Here is a 25,642-nt window from a genome sequence, read left to right as displayed (position 1 = left end):
AATAAAATTTTATTGAATTTTAGATAATTAGAAAGAATAAAGAAATGCAAGATAAATGCTTTTCTAAACAGCATCTGATAGTATCATCTTTTCTGTGTCATGGTATTTTCACTTTTATTTATAAAAAGTATAGACATTCATTTATTTAAATTTTTACAAAGTCAAGAACCATCAAATGGAAAAAAATAAGTAATGCTAAGGTAAATTCAGCTTTGTGACAACATTAAATGGTTGCAACGGTTAGGTTCCGAGTGTAGTCCACTTGGGAAAATCATGTATACAACAGCTGTTCACATCCAGTCACTCAGAAAAGTGAGAAATCAGAAGTCAAGAATCATGGTGGGAAGAGGGAGTGAGAGCACATGAGGGAAGGAAAGATGTTCTTACTGAATCATGGGGTTGGTATCATAAATAATTTGGGAAACATCTGGGAAGAAATCACCTGTAGGTTTCTTAAAGTGTGATTAAGGCGAGATAGCCACCAATACAAGTATGGCCAGATCTTCATAGCACAAAACTGAATGGGGAGTTTGTAAACTAATCTGGTGAACTACAGGACCAACCAAGCCAGGTAATTAGTCACAAGAGGAGTCTCTTTACAATGGTGTAAAATGCATCTGGGCAAAATTGCAAACCTGAGCTGCCAGAGTGCAGACTCTCCCAGGAACATGCTGCAAGTTACCCTGTTTGTCTCAGTCTTACCTCTTTTGCAAAAAGAATTATTTTGAAACAAACAAACAATAATCTTGCCCTTCCTACAATAACCCAACCTCTGTCAAACAAGGAAGAATTATGCCTTTTGAGACAAAAGGCATCAAGTGCTGCCTTCACTAAGAGTAACCTGGTGTCACAGCAAGGGAGACCTGGTCAAATTCACTCTGGGAAGCTGCCCAGGAAGGCTAAGGTCCCATACACCTGCCTTCCTGCTTCTGAGCTGCCCAAATAACCTCGCCTTTTTGTGTCAGACCTTCTGCTAGGTTTACTAACTATAATAACCAAACAAGGTGTTAAGTCTTTTCATTGCCCAGTCCAATGCCTCTCATGTATTTAAAAAAAAAAAAAAGTTTTCTTTAAAAAAAAATACTTTTCCAGGAAATAATGAACAGTTATGCCATGGACCTGTAACAGATCCTAGAATAACACAGACAGACAAGAATCTGTCAATATAGCAAAATTCCAAATATGAAATTCATGGTTCAGGAAGAAATAAATAAATAAATATGGAGGGGTTTCTCAAAGAAGTCTCCTTTGTTTTCCTCCATTTCTCGCTAAATTTTGTTTGTGTAAAAAGTTTTGATTCTATGTGACAGAAGAGCCATCACTGTTAAGACCAATATTAACCATTTATGCCATCCAGCCCTCTACACAATGAGGGACTGAACAGGCAGAGGCAGAACACATTACAGGGTTGCTCATTATTTTTTCTAAAGACACCTATTTTTTAAATAATTTCCTTATTAAATTCCATCTGGCACTTTAATCTCTTGAAATTATTAAGTTAGGCATGAATTAAAGAACAAGCCCATCTGGACTGTAGTTTTGAGTTTTAAGTGCCATTCTGCTCTTATATTTCTCCTTGGCTTGGCACATCTTTGAGATGCAGCTTTTTGAAAAGAATCCCAGGACATCTGTGGTGGGGAGACAAGGCTTCACGATGGAGCGTTCCAGTCCACTGTACACATCTTAGTGGCCAGTAACAGCACTGTCTTCCTTTTTGTGCTTTTGTCTAATATAATCATAAGGAAAGTCTATCTTTCCCAGCACTCACCCAACCCACCCTTCCCCTTGTATGGAGGCATCCCATTTATTTTTTTCTGAATACAACCTCTCTTCATGTCCTATACAAGGGACCCTGCCCGACTCTGGGCTGGCACCATGACAGGAACTGCACCAATTCGCTCCAATGTTGCTTGGCTGATGGTGTAGGAGTGTGTGTGCTGAGGCCGAGGCTTCCTGCTGACTGAACCATTGTTCCTGGACATGATCTGCGGTGAAGACCCTCTGTTGGCTGTCACTACCAGAGTCTTATGTGAACCCGGCACCAGATGGTTCCCATTAGCATAGATGGAGGGGATGTTGGCATTGCCTGAGTAAAGGGAGAAAGACTGGCGCAAGTCACTGAAGTGGTTGAATGACTCCGTGTTTCTATGAACTTTTGGATTGTTGCTCCAGTATCGACTGTTGTAGGTGTTAGAAGAGGTCAGCGTGTTGTTCTCTGAGGAGGATATCTCTGTATGAAATGCTTTGGCAGAAGAGCATTTAGGTGGAAGATCATCCTCTCTGAGAAGGAACAAAAGTTGTCATTAGGATTTACTTCAGATTTATCCTATCATCCTACCCAGGAATCTTTTTTTTTTTTTTTTTAATGTTAACGTTAGTATGTCTGAAACAAATGGTCTATCATGAAGCAAACATGGCAGCCATGCTTAGCCTCAGCTTCGGTACCCACTTCCTGTGAAACAATAGTCAAGGAATTCTTTCCTCAGTTTCTCAGTAGAAAAGGAACTATTAGATCTCTCAAAGAATATCTCTTCTAATATAACATACACACACACATATATATATATGTATGTATATATATATATGTTTTGTGTGTAAATTATATAAATACATAATATATATGTGTATATATATACACACACAGAGAGAGAGAGAGAGAAAGAAAGACTCTAAATAGTCCATAAAGAAATCCACTGAGTGAATTGTCATCAAATAGCTACAAAAACAAGCTATAGGGCTGGGGATATAGCTTAGTTGGTAGAGTGTTTGCCTCGCATGCACAAGGCCCTGGGTTCAATCCCCAACACCACTCACACACACACACACACACACACACACACACACACACAACAAGCTATATATGAAGAACTTCAAGAAATCATTAGTGTTGGCTTGATTTTATTATCATTTGGAGTTTGAGAAATCAAATTACTATTTGAGATTGTGCTTATGAGAGATGTTCCTCAGTAATTCTTGTTCCTCAATAACCTATTCCAATACACAGCCCAAAGAGGCAAACAGATGTCATTAGTTTAGATGTTGATTCATCTATTTAACATTTATAGAGCACATTCTTCTATATATTTCATGCAAAAATGACACCTAACTGGGGCTAGGAATATGGCTTAGAGTAAGAGTGCTTGTCTAGCATGCCAAGGCCCCAGGTTCCAACCTAAGCACGAAAGAAAGAAAGGAAGGAAGGAAGGAAGGAAGGAAGGAAGGGAGAGAGAGAGAGAGAGAGAGAGAGAGAGAGAGAGAGAAAGAAAGAAGAAAGAGAGAGAGAGAGAGAGAGAAAGAAAGAAAGAAAGAAAGAAAGAAAGAAAGAAAGAAAGAAGACACCCAAGAAGCCTATGGTTAAACGGTGATGACAATAAATGCAAAAACATCTATAAGTATAAAAAGTTGGGCAAGAGGCTAAAAAGACATTATATGTGAAGAGGTGATGCCTGACTAGTCTTGAATTAAATCAAGAGATTTATTTAATAGATAATGAAAGAAGAAGGTGCATGGACCAGGAGAGTGCAGAAGCTTGAGCAAAGACACTGAGACAGGGAAGATAAAGGGTAGTATGGAGCACAGAGTAAGCAGGGAAGCTATCAGATCCTGAAGGCAATGCAGGTCCTGCTAAGGAGACTGGAACCATTAAATCATTTTCAACAGGATATGATATAATGAAAGCTGAGACTGAGCTTGTAACATCAAATCTCCATAAGATGCCCAAAGTCACTTTTCTTTAAAGATCATCTTGACATGACATCTCATCTGAACTGTCTAGTACAGTGTTTACAGTTTGAGCGCTTCCTAAGGGCTCAAGTGTTGAAATTTGATTCGCATTGTGAGGTTTTTTGAGGGTGAAAAACTTAGTCACTTTGGGATGTGGAGGTGGGGTCTTTGGGACATGATTCGGATTAAATATGGTCATAGGGTGGGGCTCCATGACTAGATCCTGAGAGTTTTATAAGAAGATGGAGAGAGACCACACAGATACAGACTCACACACACTCCTGTGCAACCTCCTCAAGCCTGCCAGCAAGGAGGCCACCACCAGATATGGCCTCCTTTCCCCTTCCAGAACCCTGGGCCAAAATAAAACTCTTTTGTAAACCTCTATAACAAAATTCCTGCCTCAGGTATTTTGTAATAGTAATGAAAATCAAGCTAATACACTGTCATTTACACCAAAATAGTGTGTAACAAATTAGTACGTTCTTAAGGTTCTCCTTCTTACTTTATGTTTCCATCTATTATAGCCTGATGTTAACCACACATATGAAGTGAATTTTTCAATTGTGCAAGTCACTGAACCCCACCTACCCGGAGATATGGAGGAGCAGAGAAACTTCTCATCTGTCTCCTCCTAGTTCGGTGTGTGTTGGATCTTTCTTGACCCAAGGGAAAGCGCTGAGTGTTATCATTAGGAAAAGTGACATAACACACAAGAAAATATCATGTGGCCACTTTAATTATCTTGGCCATCAGAGTTATAAGATTAGCAAAGAAATCCTGACTGCCAAAATGAACAGATTACACATTGGCTATGTAGGACAAATCATCTGACATACAGACCTTATTTCATTAGGAATTTCTTCTTCCTCCTCCTCTTTATGTTTGCTTCTCCAATAAAAGAATGCCCCTAAAATCAGTGCAATGCAAAAAATGATAATAACTGCACCAGTGCCAATGGCTCCAGCTATTAGTCCAATGCTCCTGGGCTGGGCTGCAAAACATATTTAAGGTGGATTTAAAGAAAAGAAAGAGGAAGAGAGAGAAATTGCATATACCCATACAAAGTATAAACATATGTAAGCTTAATTATAGCACACAAAACTGCCTGAAGTATCACATCCATATAAAGCTAAACCTCTGTTAACTTTTTTTGTGTGTCTGTGTGTGTGTCTGTGTGTGTAGTTCTGGGGATTGAACCCAAGGCCTTGTGCATGCAAGGCAAGCACTCTACCAACTGAGCTATATCCCCAGGGGTGAAGACTAACACATAGTAGGCTCTCAACATCTGGTGAATGAATAAATCATTAAGCAACTCACACAGTTTCAAGACAGCAGCAGCTGGAGCAGAGCAGGAACAGACAGTGCCTATCCAATTTGTCTGAGTGCCCCAAGTGAGCCTGGCACCCATGGGATACCTAATGATTTCATCCCAGCCACATTCCTCCCTTTTGCAACTAGAATTCAAATAGCCCAGAATTCTCAACTAAAAAGAAATTTCCTTCACTGCTTATTTATAATCAGATACCCCAAAATCAGGCATATAAAAAGAATTAGGAAAAAAACACAAGAAGGTCTTGCTACAGATATAAGCTCATTGTAAATTTATATGTCTATAGCACTATGAAATAAGAATTGGTTTAATTCTAATAATCCTGAAGAGAAAGACATTTTGTCATAAAGATCATCATATACTTAAAAAGTACACTGATATTTACAAAATATTTTCAACTATTATTAAAATTGAAAGAATTTCTATTCAATCTTCAGACAATCTCAAAACAACCAGAATCCTTTGTTTACTGGTTTGACAAAGGTTATGGAGTTTCACACCTAGAGTTGGCATCATGATTCTACATACTTACGTGAGATAACCTGCAGATCCAAAAGACAGGTGCTGGTTCCAATGGCGTTAGAAGCCACGCACTGATACAAACCTGAAGAGAGAGCACTGATGTTCCGGATAGTGACTGTACCCTGGACCTGGTCTGTCACAAAAATAGTAATCAAGTGAGGATTTGGTAGAATGATAAGAAAACCAAAGAAATAGGCAAAAGATTAAACTATAAAAATAAATAGATATCCTAGAGACTTGTCAATTTTGTTTATTTTGGGGGAATAAATTTTTGGTTCTTGAATGTTAACAATTAAAACTACTTATTAAAGACCTGAGACTAACTGTCCTCAATAGCAGCAATTTAAAAATTCAGTCTGCATATTAGCATGTTATACCCTAACTTCTAGTGGCCTTCCCTAAGGAAAGGGTGACTAATGCTTGTTCTAGAGAATTTATGATCATTAGGACCATATTTTAATTCTGAGAAAATGCAACAACACAAAGATCAATTTAAACTCCATAATAATATCTACTTTATAACTGATGGAGAAAATCTATACCTTGTTCTCTAAGGTATAGATTGTTACTCTCTTCCAACAACTATTACAATTCTTGGATTAGCTCAGATTTTCTAAAAAGCAGTTACTAAGATGAACATGAGGTTTATTGAGGGAAACATCAGTAAAAGAAATAGAAAAGAAGCTGGAAACAGCAGGGAGAACCTTAGACTACAATACGAGTTTGACCTCTGTGAAGGGAAAAAGGAGAGTCTGGGCAGGGAGTGTCTCAGCCTGCAGCATAGCTTTATGGAAGATTCCATCAGACACATGGGGAATCCTTGAGCCAAAATTATCCATTAAGGGCACCCCATGCCTTACAAGAACAGGCCTGCATTGGTAGCACCACTCTGCTCACCACCAGCTAAGAGCATTGTGAGGGAAGCCTGGCCTTGATAGGAAGCAGAGGTACACTGAGAGAAAAGCAGCAGGGGCTATTACTCAATCATTCTCCCCACATCAGGAGGTTTGAGCAGTATATTTTCAAGGTCACCACACTGGTAGTTCCCAGGAATGTTCTGACAGTTCCCATTTTTGCAATTCATTAATATCACCATAATTTGATTATTTAGAACTACAAAATAATTTAGTAATAATAAAATAATTAAATATTAATAATAAATACTAAAATATTTTAAATATCATAAAAATAACAAAATAATAATAAAAATCCAAGTTAATGAATATGTGCTAAGCATTAGGTAAGCTTTTATATATATTATCTCAATCTTTACAATGACTCTATGAAGTATTTTTATTATTGATCCCATTGAACAGATAAAGTGACTGATGCTTTAAATGAGTAATAAGATTACATAGTTGCTCATTAGAAATTTTAATTGGATGGCTGGCTGGCTTACCTCTAAGCTCTAGGCTTCTCTGCCTCCTTCCACAGGAAGGATAATAGATCCTGTTATCTCAGTCATTCAAAATAGCTGGAAATTTAGAAGTAGGTACAAAAAGCCTCCTAATGGCATAAGTTAAAAAAAAAAAATCTGGCATAAATTCCAAACATGCCTGGGGTAACATGTGGAGCTAACCCCACAGGGTTGACTTATTTTTAGGTGAAACTAAGACTCAGTTATCTAGGTTCTGGAGCAGCCCTCATCATTATCTAGATCAAAAGCAGATAGAGAGGAGGAAGTCAGCAAAAGCAGATCTGACCACAATGTGCATGTCTGTATCAGCTCCTTCATTTAATACATGCAATGTGTGCTGAGCACTTTCCTTTGGGTGGGGTAATTTTCGAGGATGATGATGCAATAGTGAAAAGGTCAAAATGAGACAAGAAGGAAAGCAATTACAATCAATGGGCTAAGTGCCAGCCAGGACTGGGGGGAACACACAAGAGGGGCTCTAATGAGAGCCTGGGAAATCAACAGAACATGGGGGAGGAAAAAAACCACTGGCCCAGACTGACCCAAGTAAGAGCAAATTCACTGAAAAATCCCCACACGTCAATGTCACAGGGTTGTCCTGCTTTAGTCAGCTTTAGGTCACTCTGACCAAAATACCCAACAAGAACAACTCAGAGCAGGAAAGTGTATTTAGAGCCCAAAGTTTCAGAAGTTTCAGCCCATAGGCAGGTAATTCCATAGCTTTGGGCCCACTGTGAGGCAAAGCATCATGGGGAAAAGACATGGCAGAGAAGATGCTCCCATGTCAGTAAGGAAGCAGAGAGAAAGGAAGCAGGGAAGAGCCACAGGCAAGATGCACCCTTCCATGACATGCCCCCAGTGACCCATGTCCTCCAATCACCCCACAGGCCTACAGTTACACTCTAGCATATTCATTCAAAAGGTGATGGATAGATTAGGTTACAGCTTTCATAATGCAACCATTTTACCTGGGAATATTCTTGCATTAGGAGGAGCTTATATCCAAACTATAACACCTTCCAACATAATAAAATGGAGTGTGTGTTAAGGAATGACTGAATTATCAAACACACACTTGAATTAGCATCAATATACAGTATAGGAAAAGAAGGGATTTTATTTTCGGCTTTTATTTAATAGAAGCAATATACTGTCATTTACACCAAAATAGTGTGTAAGGAATTAGCATGTTCTTAAGGTTCTCCTTCTTGCTTTATGTCTCCATCTATTGTAGCCTGATGTTTAACCACACATATTAAATGAATTTTTCTGTTGCAGAAGTCACTGAACCCCACCTACCCTGGAGATATGGAAGAGCAGAGAAACTTCTCATCTGTCTCCTCCTAGTTTGGCATGTGTTGGATCTTTCTTGACCCAAGGGAAAGTGCTGAGTGTTATCATTAGGAAAAGTGATATAACACACAAGAAAATATCATGTGGCCACTTTAATTATCTTGAACCCATATTATATGATACCCAGGACAGGATACTTGCTAATTTGGGACATTTGGGTTGTATTTCACACACCAAAATCAATATATTTAGGGTAAACTGGTTTGCCTTTGTATGTTAATTTCTTTTCCTTAAAAATAAAAACAAAACTTTCTGAGGATTTTTGGTGTCAGGAAGTGGGCACAGGAGGTGGGGTTCAGTGAATTTGCTCATACACTTGGCCAGGCCAGGAACAGAGAGTTTTCTCTTCTGATGTTAACTACACGTTCTGTTAATTTCCAAGGACTTCATTAGCTGTCTCTTTTATGTGCTCCCCTAGTATCCCATATTCTCTAGCCCTGACAGACTTTAATCCATTTATTTTAATTGTTTGCTTTCACATCTTGTTAAGGTGAGAACTGGGTTTGTCTTATTAATCATCACATCACCACACTGAGAAATTACCCAGCATGAAGAAAGGTGCTTAATAAATAAAGATGTCTCAACCAATAACAATGAAAAGCACTACCTCTTCTTTCTGGTATCTACCATTTACCACATACTCTGTATTAACAGCTTTAAATGTCCCATTTAATCTCCATAACAAGCTCAGGTTCTATATTTCCTACTTTTCAAAGATGAGAAATCCCAGAGTAGCTACTCAATTTGTCCAAGACTAAATAGTACACAGGTAGAGACAGTCTATAAAATCAGATCTGTCCAAGTCCAAAGCTCATAATCACCATATGTACACTTGGCTTTCCAGTAAGACATTTATAAGTGCATCATTCTAAGGTACAGCTATAGGATATTTCCTAACCAAGCAATACTCCAATGCTGTTAGTATTAAAACTAAGCCATCTGCCTAACTCCCTCTTCTACACATGTCCTAACGTCATCATGCAAGAAAACCATAATCTCTGGGCAACCAACCCCACAATTCCACATAATGTTCTTTTTTCTTCTTTATTTTCTCTTGAGTCCTCAAATTCTAGAAATTTGATCAGCTCACACCAAACCAGTAATTTTGTTGACATTTCCAGAAACAATTTGGGAAATTTTAAACAGCTGCTCTAACCAGCATTCTGGCATGTAGAAAGCTAAACTCTAAAGATTATTGCTTTAAAAAGTTATTTTTAAAAGGTGAAGTCATTATTCTCCCTTTGTCTCTACAGATGCAGACAATGTGAACGTGTTGCTAGAAAGTGCTATTAAATGAGTCTGACATACCATGGTAGAGCTAACTCATAGTGTTATCAGGGAATGAGACATACACTTTGAAGAAAGGATTAACCAGCATCAGAACAGGCCTGTTTATGTATACCAGGCAAAGCAGACACAGGAGGACTCTTCAGTAAATACCAGACTGTCTGCAGCCACAAAGCACACAGCCCTTTCTGAAAGTAGCAAGGCTAATTCCTCAATCTGTCATTTATCTGGACCTGCTCTGGTACACAGTAATTCTCTAAAATCAAGTTACTTCTTTGATGATCTTTTTTTTATTTTATTTTAAGAATGGGGAAAGTTCAATTGTGTGGAACTGGTTTGGAAAGCTCAAAGGATATTAAGCCCTACAGTTTTACTTCATACTACTATTTATCTTATATAAACAATGCACCTAAGCCATAACACCCTTCAGAAAGAGAAAGAAACAAATGTAAGGGTACGTTTCCAATTCTACCATTTCTACTTAATTCCAGAACCCCACCTCTGGCTTACTAATCAATAATGCATCAGCTAAGAGCATGTATTCCAGAGCTAGATGATCTGAAATCTGTTCTACCTTCTACTGGTTAGGTGGTCTTTAGGGTCTTGCCTGTTCTTCATCTGTGTTTTAGCATCCTCATTCTTATAACATGGAGCTAGCAAAGTGTCCTTACATCAGAGGGCACTATGATAACTAAATGAGATAATGCATATTGATGGGATTAATATAGTATCTGGTAATATTTCCATGTGGGAATTCCTTGGAAATTTTTGCATATTTTTGAATCATGAGAAAAATCTGTCAAGAAATTTGGAAAATATCTAGTACCTTGAAATTCCCAACAAATATTAAGCTTCATTATTTGAGGATGAGAGATAAGAATTACTGACTCATAAATTATTTTGTATTTTCATATGATTTATGCATTTTAAATAATAATGAATACCCATAATAATAAACAGTGAATTATTTCTTATATAAAAAGCTCAAAAACATTCTGTTAAAAAGACACAATATTAAATATGTGGTTTATTATTATTTGAACATATTATGACAAAATTACATATTTTAATAATATGTAAAACTGATCTCAACTTGAAACAGACATTTGATGATAAAAATTTGTAAAAATAAAAAAGGAAACAGTAACACAAAATAAATGTCAAATAAAATCTATTTAAAAACTTTAAAGATAATACCACAAATACTTAATATTTAAACTCCATCACTCTGAAAGAGAAGTTTAAAATAATATATTGCAATAAAACATACTAATCAATAGCCTGATCCTTGCTTGTTCTCTAAACTTATTTAACATGCAAGGAATTTGGGTGTTATCTTTGAAACTGTAGGTGTTTCTTGACATAAAGCAAGAAAAGATATCCAGATGTGCATTTTAGAAACAACATCAGTAATCAGGGTGAAGAATTGGCAGCCAGATCATAAATGGGAAGTTTTGATAATAGCTCTATCAGGAAGTGAAGAAGGCCTGCACTAAATCTTTAGTGATAGAGATAGAAAAGAGATAGGGGTTGGGATTCAGGAGAGACTGAAGATTGCCTGTGTGTGAGGACCGGTTAAATGATGGAACTCAGGAAAGAGAGTTAATTCAGTTTTCTGTTGTGGTGATCCGAATGAACACTAATGGTATCAACTCAGAGAACTAATTTGTACAGGTTTGCTTGAGGGAGGTAATGAGTGAGTGAGTGATCCCCTGGGACCTCTAGGTGGAAATTGAAATGATAATGGTAACATTAAAACCTAGACCAAAAATTAAGAAATAATTGTAAAATACCTCTTACTAAGACTGCTCAGTGGTAGAGCACTTGCCTAGCACAAGCAAGACCTTGGGCTCTATCCCCAGCACCACCAAGAAAACAATGCCACAACTTCAAAAAAATACCTCTTATAACTTATAGAAATTACATCTCCTAAAATATATTGGGCTAAAATTAAAGTTAAAAATGTAAAACAACTTAAATATTCAACAAGAGGAGGATATATACAATATATTCCTACAAACGAGTCATAGATTTTTATGTGGGAAATGGTCCCTAATATATTCTTACATTAAAGGAATCAGATTACAAAACAACACTGACATAAAACCACTTAAAAGAAAAAATGGTACACAGACAAAAGATTGGCGATAATAAAGCGCAATGTTGGCTTAGCTATCTTGTGATGAGTATTACTTGTAAAAATGTAAAACCATGCTGAGAACACCCCTGTAATACCAGCAACTTCAGAGGCTGAAACGGGAGGAGCTTAAATCAGAAGCCAGCCTCAGAATTTAGGGAGATCCTGTCTCAAAACTAAAAAAAAAAAAAATCTGGGGATTTAGCTTGGTGGTAAAGAGCCTCTGGGTTCAATCCCAAGTACCACTGAGAAAGAGAGAAGGAAAACATGTTTGTATTACCAAGAACGAACTCATAGGACCCTGTTTACTGTGTTCTTTAACATACCTGCTGATTACCAGATTTTTCTCTACCTACTTTTTTTTTTAATGTAATGTTAAGATTTTGTGATTGTGGATAACTTTAAATCATAAAAAATCACTACAAACTAGTAGGTCTGACTTCCAGTTGAGACAATGTGGTGGCCTTAGCTAATGTGTAGTTCCTTCTAACTAAACCCCCTCCCCCAAAATGTGCAGTTAACAATAATTATAAACATTCAGCCAAGCTTTTATAAGAAAGATTAAGAGATATCCCACAGGAGCCGGAAACAAAGTCAGAAATGAAGGGTGGATATAGGTCTAGAAAGACAGTGGTTATGGTTTCAATGGCCACACAGCAACAAAAGAAAGCCACTTGGTCTTTGGAACCTATGGATGGAACTAAACTCAGGCCTCAATTTAGAGCCAAAACTTTGAGTGGGGAACATCTTCAGTGAAAGGAGAACTAGAATTCCTCCAATTTGCTCAAGTAATAGTAATCACTGAAACATCTAATATTTACTGAGCATAATTTACTATGTGCCAAGCTAAATATTTAATTTGGAAAAGTACAAATAATGCAAAAAAGCATATTAAACATAGAGGAAAAAAATGATAAACTATTATAAACCTGAAGGAATCTAATGACATAAGCTCAAGTTGGGTAAGGAAAAGTGGCATAACTGCAAGAATAAATTTACAAGTCTGCATCACTCCCACTGTGTGATTTTTTTCTTCTGGTATTGGCAGTTCAACCCAGGGCACTTTACCATTGAATTACATATTCAGCCCTTTTTAATTTTATTATTATTTTTTTTTAATTTTGAGACAGGGTCTCACTAAGTTGCCCTAGCTGGCCTTGAATCTGTGATCTTCCTGTCTCATTCTTCCAAACAACTAGGATTACAAATATGTTCCTGGTTTACTATGTGATTTTTTTTAATTTATTTTTTAGTTGTAGTTGGACACAACAACTTTGTTTTATTTATTTATTTTTATGTGTGCTGAGGATCAAAACCGGGGCCTCGCACATGCTAGGCGAGCACTCTACCGCTGAGCACAACCCCAGCCCCACTGTGTGATTTTTAAACACATCTTTCTCATAAAACAGTAGCTGAAGCAGACGTGACAGATCTTAACTTGCTCTGTCCTCTCCAAACACACAGGTTCATCGACACCCCTTGCACACCCCTACCTTAGGGCCTACCTGTCCATTCCCTCTGCCCAGAATGCCCCATATACACATGAATCAGTCCTTAATTTTTAAAGTTTTGCTAGACTATCATCATTTCAATGAGGCCTTCCCAAAGCATCTTCTTCAAATTTGCACTCCTCATCCCCCAACTAATTTATTTTACCCTGATCCATCTTTTCCCCATTATCACCTTGTAACGCGCTATGCAGTTTTCTGATTCACTACCTTCCATCTCCACCCACTCAAATGTATACTCTGAAGAGTTCCCTGTGCCCTGGGAAACTGGTTGAAAGTTCAAGATTAGGCAGACACATTAAACTGGCCTCTAGTGAGGTCCTAATGGAAGGAGCTCATGTGGTAGCAAGAGATCACATCACTAGAAAGAAATCAGAGAGCAAGTCAGGGGTCAGGTTTGCTTCTACACTCACTTACACAAGAGTTCAGGGTTCACACAAGAGCCACCTAAATCCTTGCTACACCCTACTTCTTAAAGGTCCCACCACCACACTGAGGACCAACCTCCAACACATGAACCTTTGAGAAACACACTCAATCTATATCAAAACCATAGCAGTCTTTTTCAATCTGGAACAATTTTGTTTTTACATTTTTTGGTCTGATGTTTCCTTGTTATTGGATTCAGGTTATGTGTTTTTGACAGGAAAGCCACAGAAATGATTTTGCATCCTCCTCAGTACATAAATTAGTAAGCATGTGATTATCAGTTTATCACAATACTGGTGATGTTTACTCTGGTCACGTCAGTGTTATTACCAGGTTGTCTCCCCATTATAAACTAACTGTATTCTTTGTAACTGATAAGTAATTTGTAGGGATGTACTTGGGAATTATGTAAATTAAGCCTGTTCCTTGTCAAACCTTTGTTCGTCATTATGCTATTAATCATGGTTTTGTAACTCCACATTCCTTCTGTATGCATTTGTCAGCATTCTGCTGAAGGATAATGCTTTCCCTTCACCCCCACTTATATGTGTTTATTGGTTCATCCTCCTCCATGGGCTATACATTTATTTTAATGTTCAAATTCTCCCAGATTTTGCCAAAGGGAGCTCCATCAAGATAGCATTTACACACAGGGGCCGTTCGGCAGTTCTAATCCCAAAATATCATTCTATTGATAACAAAACATTAGACTCTTGGGATGCTCTCCCCTGGTGTCAAGTATTCTTTTCTCAGAGAATGCACCAGTTTTTATCAAACAATTATAAACATAATTAGTGAAAACAATCTCCTATAAAAAAGTCTAAGTTATTTTGAGATTATATGTAATTTTGAGATCTAGTTTATAAGCATGGATATGAAAAGGTGAATTTAAATTAAAAATCTAACTCATTTAACGTGTGTTATTATGATAGTTAAAGTTATACAAAGTAATTCTGATAATTAATCCAGAGTTTGAATATAAAAGACAAAGGTTTTCTTCTTTGGCATTCAAATTCACATTCATACCTAAAGAACCAAAGAATAGTCAAGTTGTAAAGTGGATACTAAGAAATTTGACAGATATCATATCCAAAAGCAAAGATGTACGGAAGGTTTGCTCTACAGGTATTTCTCAGTTTAAACACAAATAGTCATTCTCAAATACTCATTTGTAATTCTAAACTTTATCTGCTATTCCAAAGAAATGTAATAAATATCAATCATGGAATCTTAATGATACTACAGAGGACCTTGAGGAAGATATTATTAACCCTGTTGTGTTTATTTTTCCCCTTTCTGCTTGATTTCCACATTTTTTAAATTAATGCATTCTAGTTGTACATATTGATGGGATATGTTGTTACATATTCGCACATGCACACAATATAACAATACAATTTGGCCAATATCATTCTCCCAAGCACTTCCTCCCTCCATCCCTGTCTTCCACCCCTTAGTCCTTTTTCTTTACCGATCTCCCTTTGCCTTTTTAAGAGATCTATCCCCACCTTTCCTTTCCTTTTCTCTTCTCTAGCTTCAACGTATAAAAGAAAACATCCAATCCTTAACCTTCTGACTTTGAATTATTTTGCTTAACATGATAGTCTTTATTCCTCAGAATGGAATGGAACCACCATTTGACTCAATTATCCTACTTCTCTGTCTATACCAAAAGGACTTAAAATCAGCATACTCAAGTGATGCAGCCATATCAATGTTTATAGCAGCTCAATTTAAAAGAGCTAAACTAGGTGCCCTTCAATGGATGAATGGATAAAGAAAATGTGGTATATATACACAATGGAATATTACCCAGCCTTTTAAAGTAGAATGAAATTATGGCCTTTGCCAGTAAATGTTATGCTAAGTGGAGCTGGAGAATATTATGCTAAATGAAATACGCTGATCCCAAAGAACCAAAAAAGAACCAAAAGCTGAATGTTTTCTCTAATTCGTGGATGCTAATTCACAATAAAGGGGGGGGCGGGTATCAGCCAGGGAAGAATAGAGGTACTTTGGATTAGTCAGTGGGGAGTGAAGGGAGGGGAAGGGGTGTGGGGTGGGAAGGACAATGGAATGATGTGCATATGTATAATTCTACATCATGTACAACTGGTATAATTCTACATCATGTACAACCGGAAGAGTGAGAAGTTATACTCCATTTATGTATGATATGTCAAAATGCATTCTACTGTAATATATAACTAATTAGAAATTTTACAAATGGGCAAAAAAAAATGATGGTCTCTACTTCCATCCATTTTCCTGAAAATGACATAACGAAGACTTTAATTTTCAGGAGTAAGAAGTGGTATAACTGGGTGATTCTATTCCTAGTCTTTTGAAATCCATACTGATTTCCATAGCAGTTGTACTAATTCCTACCAACACTGTAAAAGTGTTCCTTTTACTCCACATCCTCTCCAGCATTATTGTGTGTATTCTTGATAACTGCCATTCTGATTGGTGTGACATAAAATCTCAGTGTACTTTTGCTTTTCATTTTCCTAATTGCTAATGATGCTGAGCATTTTTCATGTATTTGTTAGCAATTTGTATTTCTTCTTTTAAGAAGCATCTGTTTAAATCATTTGCTCACTTATTAACTGAGTTATTTGATTTTTTTTGGTATAAAGTTTTTTGAGATTATATATTCTAGATCCTACTCTTCTGTCAGAAAAGCATCTAGCAAAGATTTTTCTCCCATTCTGTGCGTTCTCTCTTCACATTCCTAATTATTTCCTTTGCTTTGCAGAAGCTTTTTAATTTGATGCCATCCCGTTTATTAACTCTTGGCATTATCTCTGGAGCTCTAGGGCTTCTATCGAGAAAGTTGCTGCATGTGCCTAAAAGCTGGAGTGTTGACCCTACACTTTCCTTCTAGGAGTTGTGTAGTTTCTGGCCTAATTCCATAGTCTTTGATCCATTTTGAGTTGATTTTGGTGCAAGGTGAGAAATAGGGTCTACTTTCCTTCTTCGACATATAGATCACCAGTTGTCCCAGCACCATTTGTTTAAAAGGCTGTCTCTTCTCCAATTTATGTTTTTGCTACCTTTTTCAAGGATCAGATGACCATACCTGTGTGGACCTTTCCCTGTGTAACCACTTTATTTTACAGGAAAAATGTATCACAGGATCAAAGAGGTGAACTGTTACAGAAATAACTACTGGAAAATCTGGAATTTGAAGATAGTTTTTAGCATTTCAAGACAAGAGCTATTTTAAGCATGCCACTTACAATGGTGAGAATAACAAGTCAGTCCACAAAAAGTGCTAAATTATTTAGCCCACAATATGGCTGACACATTCAGCAATGAACAATCAATCACAGTACTTATTATGAAGGTAACCCAAAAATTACTATGTTAAAAAGTTTTTTTAAAATTAATTTTGGACTAGGTAAATTAAAAGATGATGATAAGGGCCATTACTATTGTGTTGTGATCCTTGCAGGCACCTCAGAGGCTGGTGGAACTGCTTCTTTAATGTGTCTAAATTCACCAAACAGCTTAGGAGTTTCCTTTTCCAGGGCAGGCAAGGACCATCATCGATAGGATTCAAACTTGGCACAATTAAGGTTGTATTAGGCCTCTCCATTAATGGCCAATTCATGTCAGGCATGGTGGTGCACTCCTGTAATCCCAGTGATTTGGGAGGCTGATTATTATTAATTAGTTACACATTCTACTGTAATGTGTAACTAATTAGAAATTTTATAAGTGAGGCAGGCAGATCATGAGTTCAAAGCCAGCCTCAGCAACTTAGTGAGGCCCTAAGTAATTCAGAAAGACCCTATCTCTAAAATATAAAATGGCTGGGGATGTGGCTCAGTGGTTAAGTACTCCTGGGTTTATTCCCTGGTACAAAAAGGGTACAAAAAAAAGAGAGAGATTCATAAATCATCCCTGAGAAAGCTACAAGGAACATTTTAGGTATTAGATAATATAAAACCTAAGGCTACTACATTTTACTGTCTTCAAATAGAAGATTTTACATATAATATTCCCTCGTTTTATTTCATAAAATTTCTTCAAGTTTTCAAGCATATTTCCTTTAAATCCATATTTAAATAGCTGAGTTTACATGTAAAAAACCATTTATAACACTCGTGTCTTCTCCACCTGCACCTATCTGGTGTGATTGATTCATCAATCTCTTAGGCTGGGAGGCCTTTCCCTATTCTCTTTCTTATCTTCCTCTCTAAGGAAACTTTAGACTGGAAACAGGAGGGTTAACCTCCTCGTGAGTGATTATGCAGATGCTTCTCACACTTTGGCATCTATGCCTCAAGTAGGAAGTGGGTTCTCAGATATAAACGTCAAGGGTGGTCTTAGAGCTAACTCAGAGCAGCTACCATTTAGCTATTTTAAATCTCTACTCGGATGGAACAGAATTTCCATGCATTGTAACCACCAAATGAATAAAGAGAAGATAAAGGAAATGTTGTATTCACTTTAAAGTTTAAACAGAGAATGATCCAGAAAGCTTTGTCAGCAGTTTCAAATAAAGAAGGTTATTTATCAAAATCCATTAAAATTACTTAATGAATCTCCAAATTTCCCATAACTAATAAGATGATTAAAGCAGCTCTGTACATACCCTGAGTGGCTGTTGGAGGTAGCTTGAGAGTATTGTCTAACTTCTCCCACAGGTAAGTTGGCCGAGGAATGCCTTCCTCTGAGCTACAAAGTAGGATGACGTCACTGCCGATATCCTGGGATCCTTGGATTTGGCAGTGTGGGACAGAAGGAGGAACTACAATAAGAAGAATAAACAATAAAGTACACATTTACTTTAAGCCAAACAATGACAGAGACAACATAAACATTCAGTACACTGGAACCTCAGGTAACACTGTTTTCGGAAAACACACTAGGAGACAACCTCCTGGCAGAAGCCAGAGGACAGTCATGCATTAAGTCACGGGGCTTGGGCACAAATGGCAGAACCTATAACTTTAGTTTGGCAGGGGGCAAACAAGTAAACGGGGCTATGCTGTTTGATTATGTTTTCAAGGTATCTTATGGTCTTGGTTTCACTCTGCATTCTTTAAAGAGAATTCTTAAGATCATCACGTCAACATTATACCTTTAAAAATAGTCAAAACATCACTGTTAAAAGAAAATTTCAAGGAATAGAACACTCGCCCTGCCAGCTGTTCTGTGGCTGAGACCACTTTAATAAAGTTCTTTGTTATTTCACAAACAAAAACCAAAAGACTCATTTTATACCAAATTCTGCTTTGTGGTGGGGAAAATTAGAGTAAGGATCCAAGTAACAGGAACTTGATAGTAATACCGTGGATATTTTATGATCATTAAGACAGAAAAGAGCACAAAGGAGGGCATGGAACAAAAAATTAACAACAACAAGAAGAAAAGAATACTTAAGCCAAAACTATGCAGTAAAAATATAAACTAAGCCCATAGCTTAAAGTCACATATTGGGGAATGCAGGCACCAGTGTTTAAGTCCAAGTAATGATATACTTATAATGCTAATGACTTTTCAATAAATGATGAATATACAAATGGAAAATGAGCACAAAGTATATAGAGGAATCAGGCAAGACAGAGCAATTGGCAACGAGAGTGACTGGAGAAGACAGAATAATGGTAAGCACACAGGTAGGAAGAGTATAAATCTCACAGGCTCCTAACTGCTGTGACAGGGTAAACCAATATCCTCAATTTGCTTCCTTTGACATTGTCACTGTAATTCTCTGGAAAACCCAAAATAATTCCTTGAATCTAGCATCAACTATAAAACACTGTTTTTCTCCCTTTAAAAAATTAAGTAAGGGCTAGGGTTGTGGCTCAGCGGTAGTGTGCTCACCTAGCACGTGTGAGGCCCTGGGTTTGATCCTCATCACCACATATAAGTAAAATAAAGAAAACTCAGGCCCTAGAATGCTTAAAAAAAATTAAGTCAGTATGGATATTGTGGGAGGCCAGTTACATAACTTGAGGTGTAAACATCAGAATATTTAATTCCATTAGTACTCTGTACCCAGTACTCAGGGTATTTAAAAATCCATATGATTTTTAATATACTATAGTAAATAATACTTTTGAGAATAAAAATCTCCAATCTGGTCCTTAGTTTTTAATGCTATTTGAAGACTAGGAGAAAAATGCACTAAGGATTATAGCATATTCTCATCCAAAGAGGGAAAACAAGAAGAATCCCCCACACTGGCATCCTGAATTGACAGCCCAATGGAAGACCAAGTGGAGCAGGGGTTGAGAGGGACTGTGGAGGTAGGTTCTGAGACCTGAAAGGGAGGAGAATTAAAAGAACTGGCTTTCTATGAGTACTTCCTCCACCTCCCCCAAATGAACTGAATTCAGCCACTTCTACCACAAGAACACATTTAGAAGTCAGTGTTTTATTTTAGAGACAGGAAAACTGAGAAATTAAACATGTAAATGGAAGTATTATTAAAATTATATCAGGACAACAGGTACAAGCTAAAAACTATCATGAAGCTGCCACATGTTATATACACAGGAAGTAAAAGTATTGCTCTCACACACACTGAAACTTCTGCTTTGTACTCACAATAAATAATCCATCATCTAATGTGCTCTCAACAGAGGCTTCTGTCTTATATTGAAGCTTAAAAAAAGAGTGGGACCATTTCAGATGTTGTCTTATACCACTTTATCCATCTCCCAGAAAGTGCCATTAAAGAAGCTTTAGAGACCACCAGAATTGAAGAAGGGGGCAGAAAGCCTGTGTGTAAGAAACATAGAGGGGTACAGAAGAGACAGACCTTAAAGAAGAAAGGCAGAAAAGGAACATAAGCAGACCCAGAGTGGAGAAGAAGGGCAGAAGTAAATATTCTTGACAAGAGATTTGAAAATAAAGTGCAAGGTACCTGCAAGTTCTCTGTCACTCACCTAACACTGTGAGGCCAGTGACCCCAATATTCCTGCCCCCTCTGTCTGGAAGGTTGTTGACCAAACACTGGTAGGTGCCTGTATCTGAGAGCTGAGTGTTATTAATGAAGATGGAGACATTGGTGGCTGGCATGGTGCCTATAAATCCTACCCTACCATGGAACCGGGGGGCACCATCAAACATCTGTCCACCCTGATACAGAATGACCTGCAAAAGAAAGCAAAATAAATAAACTGGCCACTTCGTTTCCTCCTAGACACATAACAATAACTGATGGACAGGACTATATGTTCCTGCACCAACTGCTGGAGAATTTTATTTCTATTCTAAGAGTTGTCACCAACTTTTTCTTAATACAACTGTTCATAGTTATCTTGGAGTTCTAAATTCTCACATACTAAATCAGAATAACTTTTTTTTATTATCTAGCCCATTAGAACACAGAAAATATGCTACCCTACTATCAACCCTCCTTCAAAAAGTTAATTCCAAAACAAAGAGTTTAGAAAATATTAGCATTGCCTAACTCATGCTTACTAAGACACAAAATGGCAGGTCATAGTTATAGGATGAATATAAAATAAACACTGTACCAGGGAAGACTTGGAAGTCCGTGATTGCTGTTCTTATGTCAATTTCTATAGCCGCTCTCTCTGCTTCTCAGATGGTCTCTAACACTTCTTTAGTGGCAATTTCTATTATCAAATCTAAACACTCATGGAGGTGGAATCAGTATGTTATACAGAAAGGTTCTACTTAGGCTCTACCTGTAAATTTTGGGAAAACTGTAGTCAAGTTCTTTCCTTGACTCTTAAAATGAGGAAGTTGAACAAATAATCTTGAAGGTTTAGTCTAATTACAAAAATCCCCTGGTTTGAAGAAAGAAAAGTTTTTATTGAATTTCATAACAGAAAGCTTATCTTATCGAATATTTTAGGCAGTAATAAGCTTATTGAAGCAGAAAAGATTCATAAAAGAAGTTGTCATTGTAAATAAATGTGTGCCCATTATCACAATTCATTATTTTCTGAGCATTATTTTATGCAGTGGTTATCACAAATTATGAGCCTTCTTTTCTGTGATGTTATATAGCCTCTTGTGGAGTAGCTTTTCTTTTTGTATACATTTTTTTGTGTGGCACAGTCTAATTTATATGAGACTCTCTGAGCTGGTTAGTATGCCTACTTATACTTACATGCTTATGAAATTAAGAGAATCAATTAGTACTATATAACATTACTTCCTTACTGTTATCACCATCTTTTAAAAGTATACTCTCATTCACCTCTATTAGTGCCCATCCCTTCCTGCCAAAATAGACTTTGCTTTTTCTATCTTGGTACTTTCCTGTCACCAATGTTCTAAAAACAATTCCAAGTTCCTGCCTAAAACATTCAGAGGTTCTACTTAACATGTGATTATGATGATGATGATGATGATGACGACGAGGACGATGATGATTACAACAATGGTCTTTTAAAAACAGGCTAGTCTCTTCTGATAGTTGACTAATATTGCAAGCACTAGGACCTAAAACAGTATAGGCACACTGAAAATGCCACCTAATTTTAGAGATCAAATATATACTCAGGATGCTTCTCTACCCACCTCTTCTGAAAAGATTAATATTTTTAGATGCATCACAGGATGGACCAGAAGTACCTGTTCAGGTTGGTTAGCATTGGAGAGAGGAATGACCATCCAAATGACATTGAGGTTAATGAGGGCAGCACTGGTAGAGAAAGTGCAGGGTAGGACTGCTGTCTGACCTCGGGCCACCTGGATACTCCCAGGGCTCTCTGACACTTCCAGGGACACCACAACACCTACAGAAGAAGGAACAGAGAGGTTATACACTCACTTTTCCTGAGTTCAAACCCCTTCAGAAAGATCTGCATCTTTTACATTAGTACATTATTATCAATTATGTGAACACTCCATCATGACGGCTTTACTAAACTACCAAGACAAATCACTGAGTCAATATAATAAAAAATGATTTACCCCCTTCTTTATCTCTTGGAAAGTGCAACTGGAAAACATTAGAAATAACTTTTACAAGATACTATCCAGTACAAATATAAGACATTATCCAATTGTCAAATACAACATGGAAGAATTTCACTGATAGGGTTTGAGCAGAACCTATAAATGGGATGAAAGATGAGAAATAAATTGAAAATTTTGAAAGTGTCTTGACAACAGCACACCACAGTAAATCCTTTCAGCATCTATATGCTTAAAACTACATATAAAATACTGATGGAACAAATCAATAAGAGTAAATATAAAGATATACTATTTTCATGAATTGGAAGATTCAATATTGGTAAGAGGTTAATTCTCTACAAATTAATCTATAGATTAAGAGAAACTCCCAATTAAAATCCCACTGGGCTTTTTGCAGATATTGACAAACTCATTCTAAAATATATTGAAAGGCAAAGAAATTAACTAGCCGGAAGAACAATGAAAAATAACAACAAAGATGGTGAATTCAAACTGTCTGAAATCAATCAAGACAGCATAATACTGACATAAGAACAGACATACAGACAAATGGCATAGGATTGAGAGTACTGAAATAAACCATTATATTTATACATAATTTTTTAACAAAGGAGTAAGACAATTAACTAGAGGAAAGAATAGTGTTTTCAACAAATGGCTATGAAATTTTGAAAATAATATGTAAAGGGAGAGAGAAAACTTGTACCCATATCTCTCAGAATACTAAAAATCAATGTAAAATGTTCATAGACCTAAATAAAAGAACTAATCTATAAAACTTCTACAAATAAACACAGAAGAAAATCTTAGTTACTTGAATTAGAGATCTTAGATACATCACCAACACCATGATCATAAAAGAAAACAAATTAATAAAGTAGATCTCATTAAAATTAAAAAACTTTATGTTTCAAAAAACTAGAAAAAAATTAAAAATCAGGACTGAGAGTACATATTTACAAACAGTATATCAACTTATATACAGAATATACAAGGAACATAACAATTCAATTAAAAAGCAATTAAATTTTAAAGGGATATACATATTAAAACCCCAATAAGACACACAGTATGTCCACTGGAATGGCTACAATCAAGACACAGCAAGAACTGCTAACCATGTAGAGAAACTAGTGCCTCATGCATTGCTGGTGATAATGCAACATAGTACACTCACTTTGGAAAATAGTTTCGGTTTCTTAAGTTAGACATAAACATACTATATAACTCAGAAATGCCATTTTCTAGGAATCTACCTAAGTACAAATATGAAAATATACGTATGCACAGAGACTTGTATATGAAGGTCACAGGAGCTTATTCATATTATGCCCCCAAATGGAAATAATACAAATATCCAACTACTGATGAATGGATAAACAAAATATAGTCTACCCATACAATAGAATGCTATTCAGAAATAAAAAGCATCAAATTAGTGCTTAGTATAGGCTTGGTGCACTCTAGATGTCAGGTAGCAATAGTAACAGTGTCACAGTACTCATTTTAAAATTAAAAAACTATGTGCTTCAAAAGACAAGACAAAAATTTTGTGCAAAAATTTATGTTACAACATGAATAAGCCTCTCAAAAACATTTTGCTAAATTAATGAAGTCAGATCTAAAATACTGCACAATATATGATTCTACATATATAAAATATCTAGAAAAGGCAATCCACAGAGACAGGAGGCAGATTACTGGCTGCCTGGAGCTAGAGAGGAGGCAGTACAGGCCTTGATGCAAATAGGCTCAAATGGGAATTCTTAAAAGGTGGTGAAAAACTTCTAAAATTACATTGTTTTAATGGTTGTATAACTCCATAAGTTTAGAGAAATTACTGAGTTTACACTTTAAATGAGTGAATTTTGTGGAAATTATACCTCAGTAACACTGATAAAATAAAAAAAGAAAGAAAACAGTGATTCATCAGAACAAACTCTCAGCAAATCTATTTTGCAAAGAATGACTGCCTCCTTGGAATGATGGAACAGTATGGAAATATCAGGAGATTAAAAAGGTCAGGGAGACCCTACAAAACAGCTGTTCTAAATCATATAAAAACATTAAGTCTATGGCAGGATCTGAAACTTTTATTTTGAAGCAAAAGTATCCCAATTCTCCCCCACTCCAAAAAAAAAAAAAAAACACAATAACATACTGTTAAGATTACAATAACATACTGTTAAGATTACAACTAGTTTTAGAAATGTACATAACACCTTCCTTCCATAGAATTTTATGTTCTTCACATATAGTCTGATGATGTTCTCAGGAGTTAATTTGCAAAATAAAATGTTTCATAAAATAAAGCCATTTGTGATAGAATATCAAGCACTTGCTAACATCAGGAAAAGTCTCTAAGTTAAATAACATTAGGAGGAGTGTCTGAGTTTTAAAAAGAAATTTGAAAGAACCTCAGGGGTTAGAGACCTTTGAAAGGCAAGGTTATTTGATCATACAGCAGGCAACTAATAGAAACAGCAGCTACCTCATGGGAGAAGAAATAGGTCATGGGAGTATATATGTCGCAATGATGTAGTAAATGCTACTGGAGATATTTTTAAGGATGAGTGTGGAAGCCAAACTAGCACTGGCACCTGCACTGCTGCATCCTCCAGACAAAATCCCAAGGCCTTCGAGGGGGGATGTGCTCAGCAGCCTGCACAGAAGGATGCCCAGCCTCCACCCTCAACTCACTGATTTCAAACTGAACCCATGTACTTTTTGACAAAATTTTTTAAAAATATAAACTAAGATGAAAGACAAAGATGAGATAGAAAAAAACTACCAAAATAGAGTAAGCAGAGGAGGGGCAGATGCACAGGAAAGGATTGAAAGCTGGGAAACAGAGCAGGCCTGCTGGCAGGGAATGAGCCTCTGGGGTAACAGAAGCTGTAAAAGATCAACTTCTGACTGGAGTGAGATGAAATCTTAGAGTAGTCTAATTGCTAGAGGTGTTGAACATTTTTCTTATATTTGTTGATAGGTTGTATTTCTTCTTCTGTATTTCTTTC

General features: G+C 36.7%; 1 protein-coding gene across 4 annotated transcripts; it reads right to left on the bottom strand.

Moving 5' to 3' along the window:
* Positions 1–244: 244 nt before the first annotated feature.
* On the bottom strand, positions 245–22,331 carry Igsf11 (immunoglobulin superfamily member 11). Of its 4 annotated transcripts, none has more exons than XM_027936086.2 (6): positions 22,278–22,331; positions 20,615–20,822; positions 18,313–18,468; positions 5,589–5,711; positions 4,567–4,633; positions 245–2,280 (listed from the first exon to the last, which is right to left on the bottom strand). In XM_027936086.2, exons 1-6 carry the CDS (start codon positions 22,314–22,316, stop codon positions 1,839–1,841), a joined length of 1,035 nt encoding a protein of 344 aa, XP_027791887.2. In that variant the 5' UTR covers positions 22,317–22,331; the 3' UTR covers positions 245–1,838. The 4 variants fall into 4 exon arrangements, with proteins under 4 accessions (XP_027791887.2, XP_027791888.1, XP_027791889.1 ...); XM_027936087.2 differs by having other exon boundaries at positions 4,567–4,717; positions 5,661–5,711; XM_027936088.2 differs by having other exon boundaries at positions 5,661–5,711.
* Between the last annotated feature and the right edge of the window lie 3,311 nt (positions 22,332–25,642).

Source organism: Marmota flaviventris, chromosome 8 (assembly GCF_047511675.1).
Source record: "Marmota flaviventris isolate mMarFla1 chromosome 8, mMarFla1.hap1, whole genome shotgun sequence".
NCBI lineage: Eukaryota > Metazoa > Chordata > Mammalia > Rodentia > Sciuridae > Marmota > Marmota flaviventris.
The sequence above is the reverse complement of the archived record's forward strand: the minus strand, read 5'-3'. Positions and strand labels throughout refer to the sequence as shown.

What these genes read in the sequence shown, in the direction of transcription:
- Igsf11 (XM_027936085.2), bottom strand. Translation starts at nt 22,316, where the DNA reads ATGGTCATTCCTCTCTCCAATGCTAACCAACCTGAACAG. An exon ending in ACCTCCAACAGCCACTCAGG is followed by an intron (nt 5,712 to 18,312) that starts GTATGTACAGAG and finishes TTTTTGTGACAG; the next exon opens with ACCAGGTCCAGGGTACAGTC. An exon ending in GGATCTGCAGGTTATCTCAC is followed by an intron (nt 4,718 to 5,588) that starts GTAAGTATGTAG and finishes TATGTTTTGCAG; the next exon opens with CCCAGCCCAGGAGCATTGGA.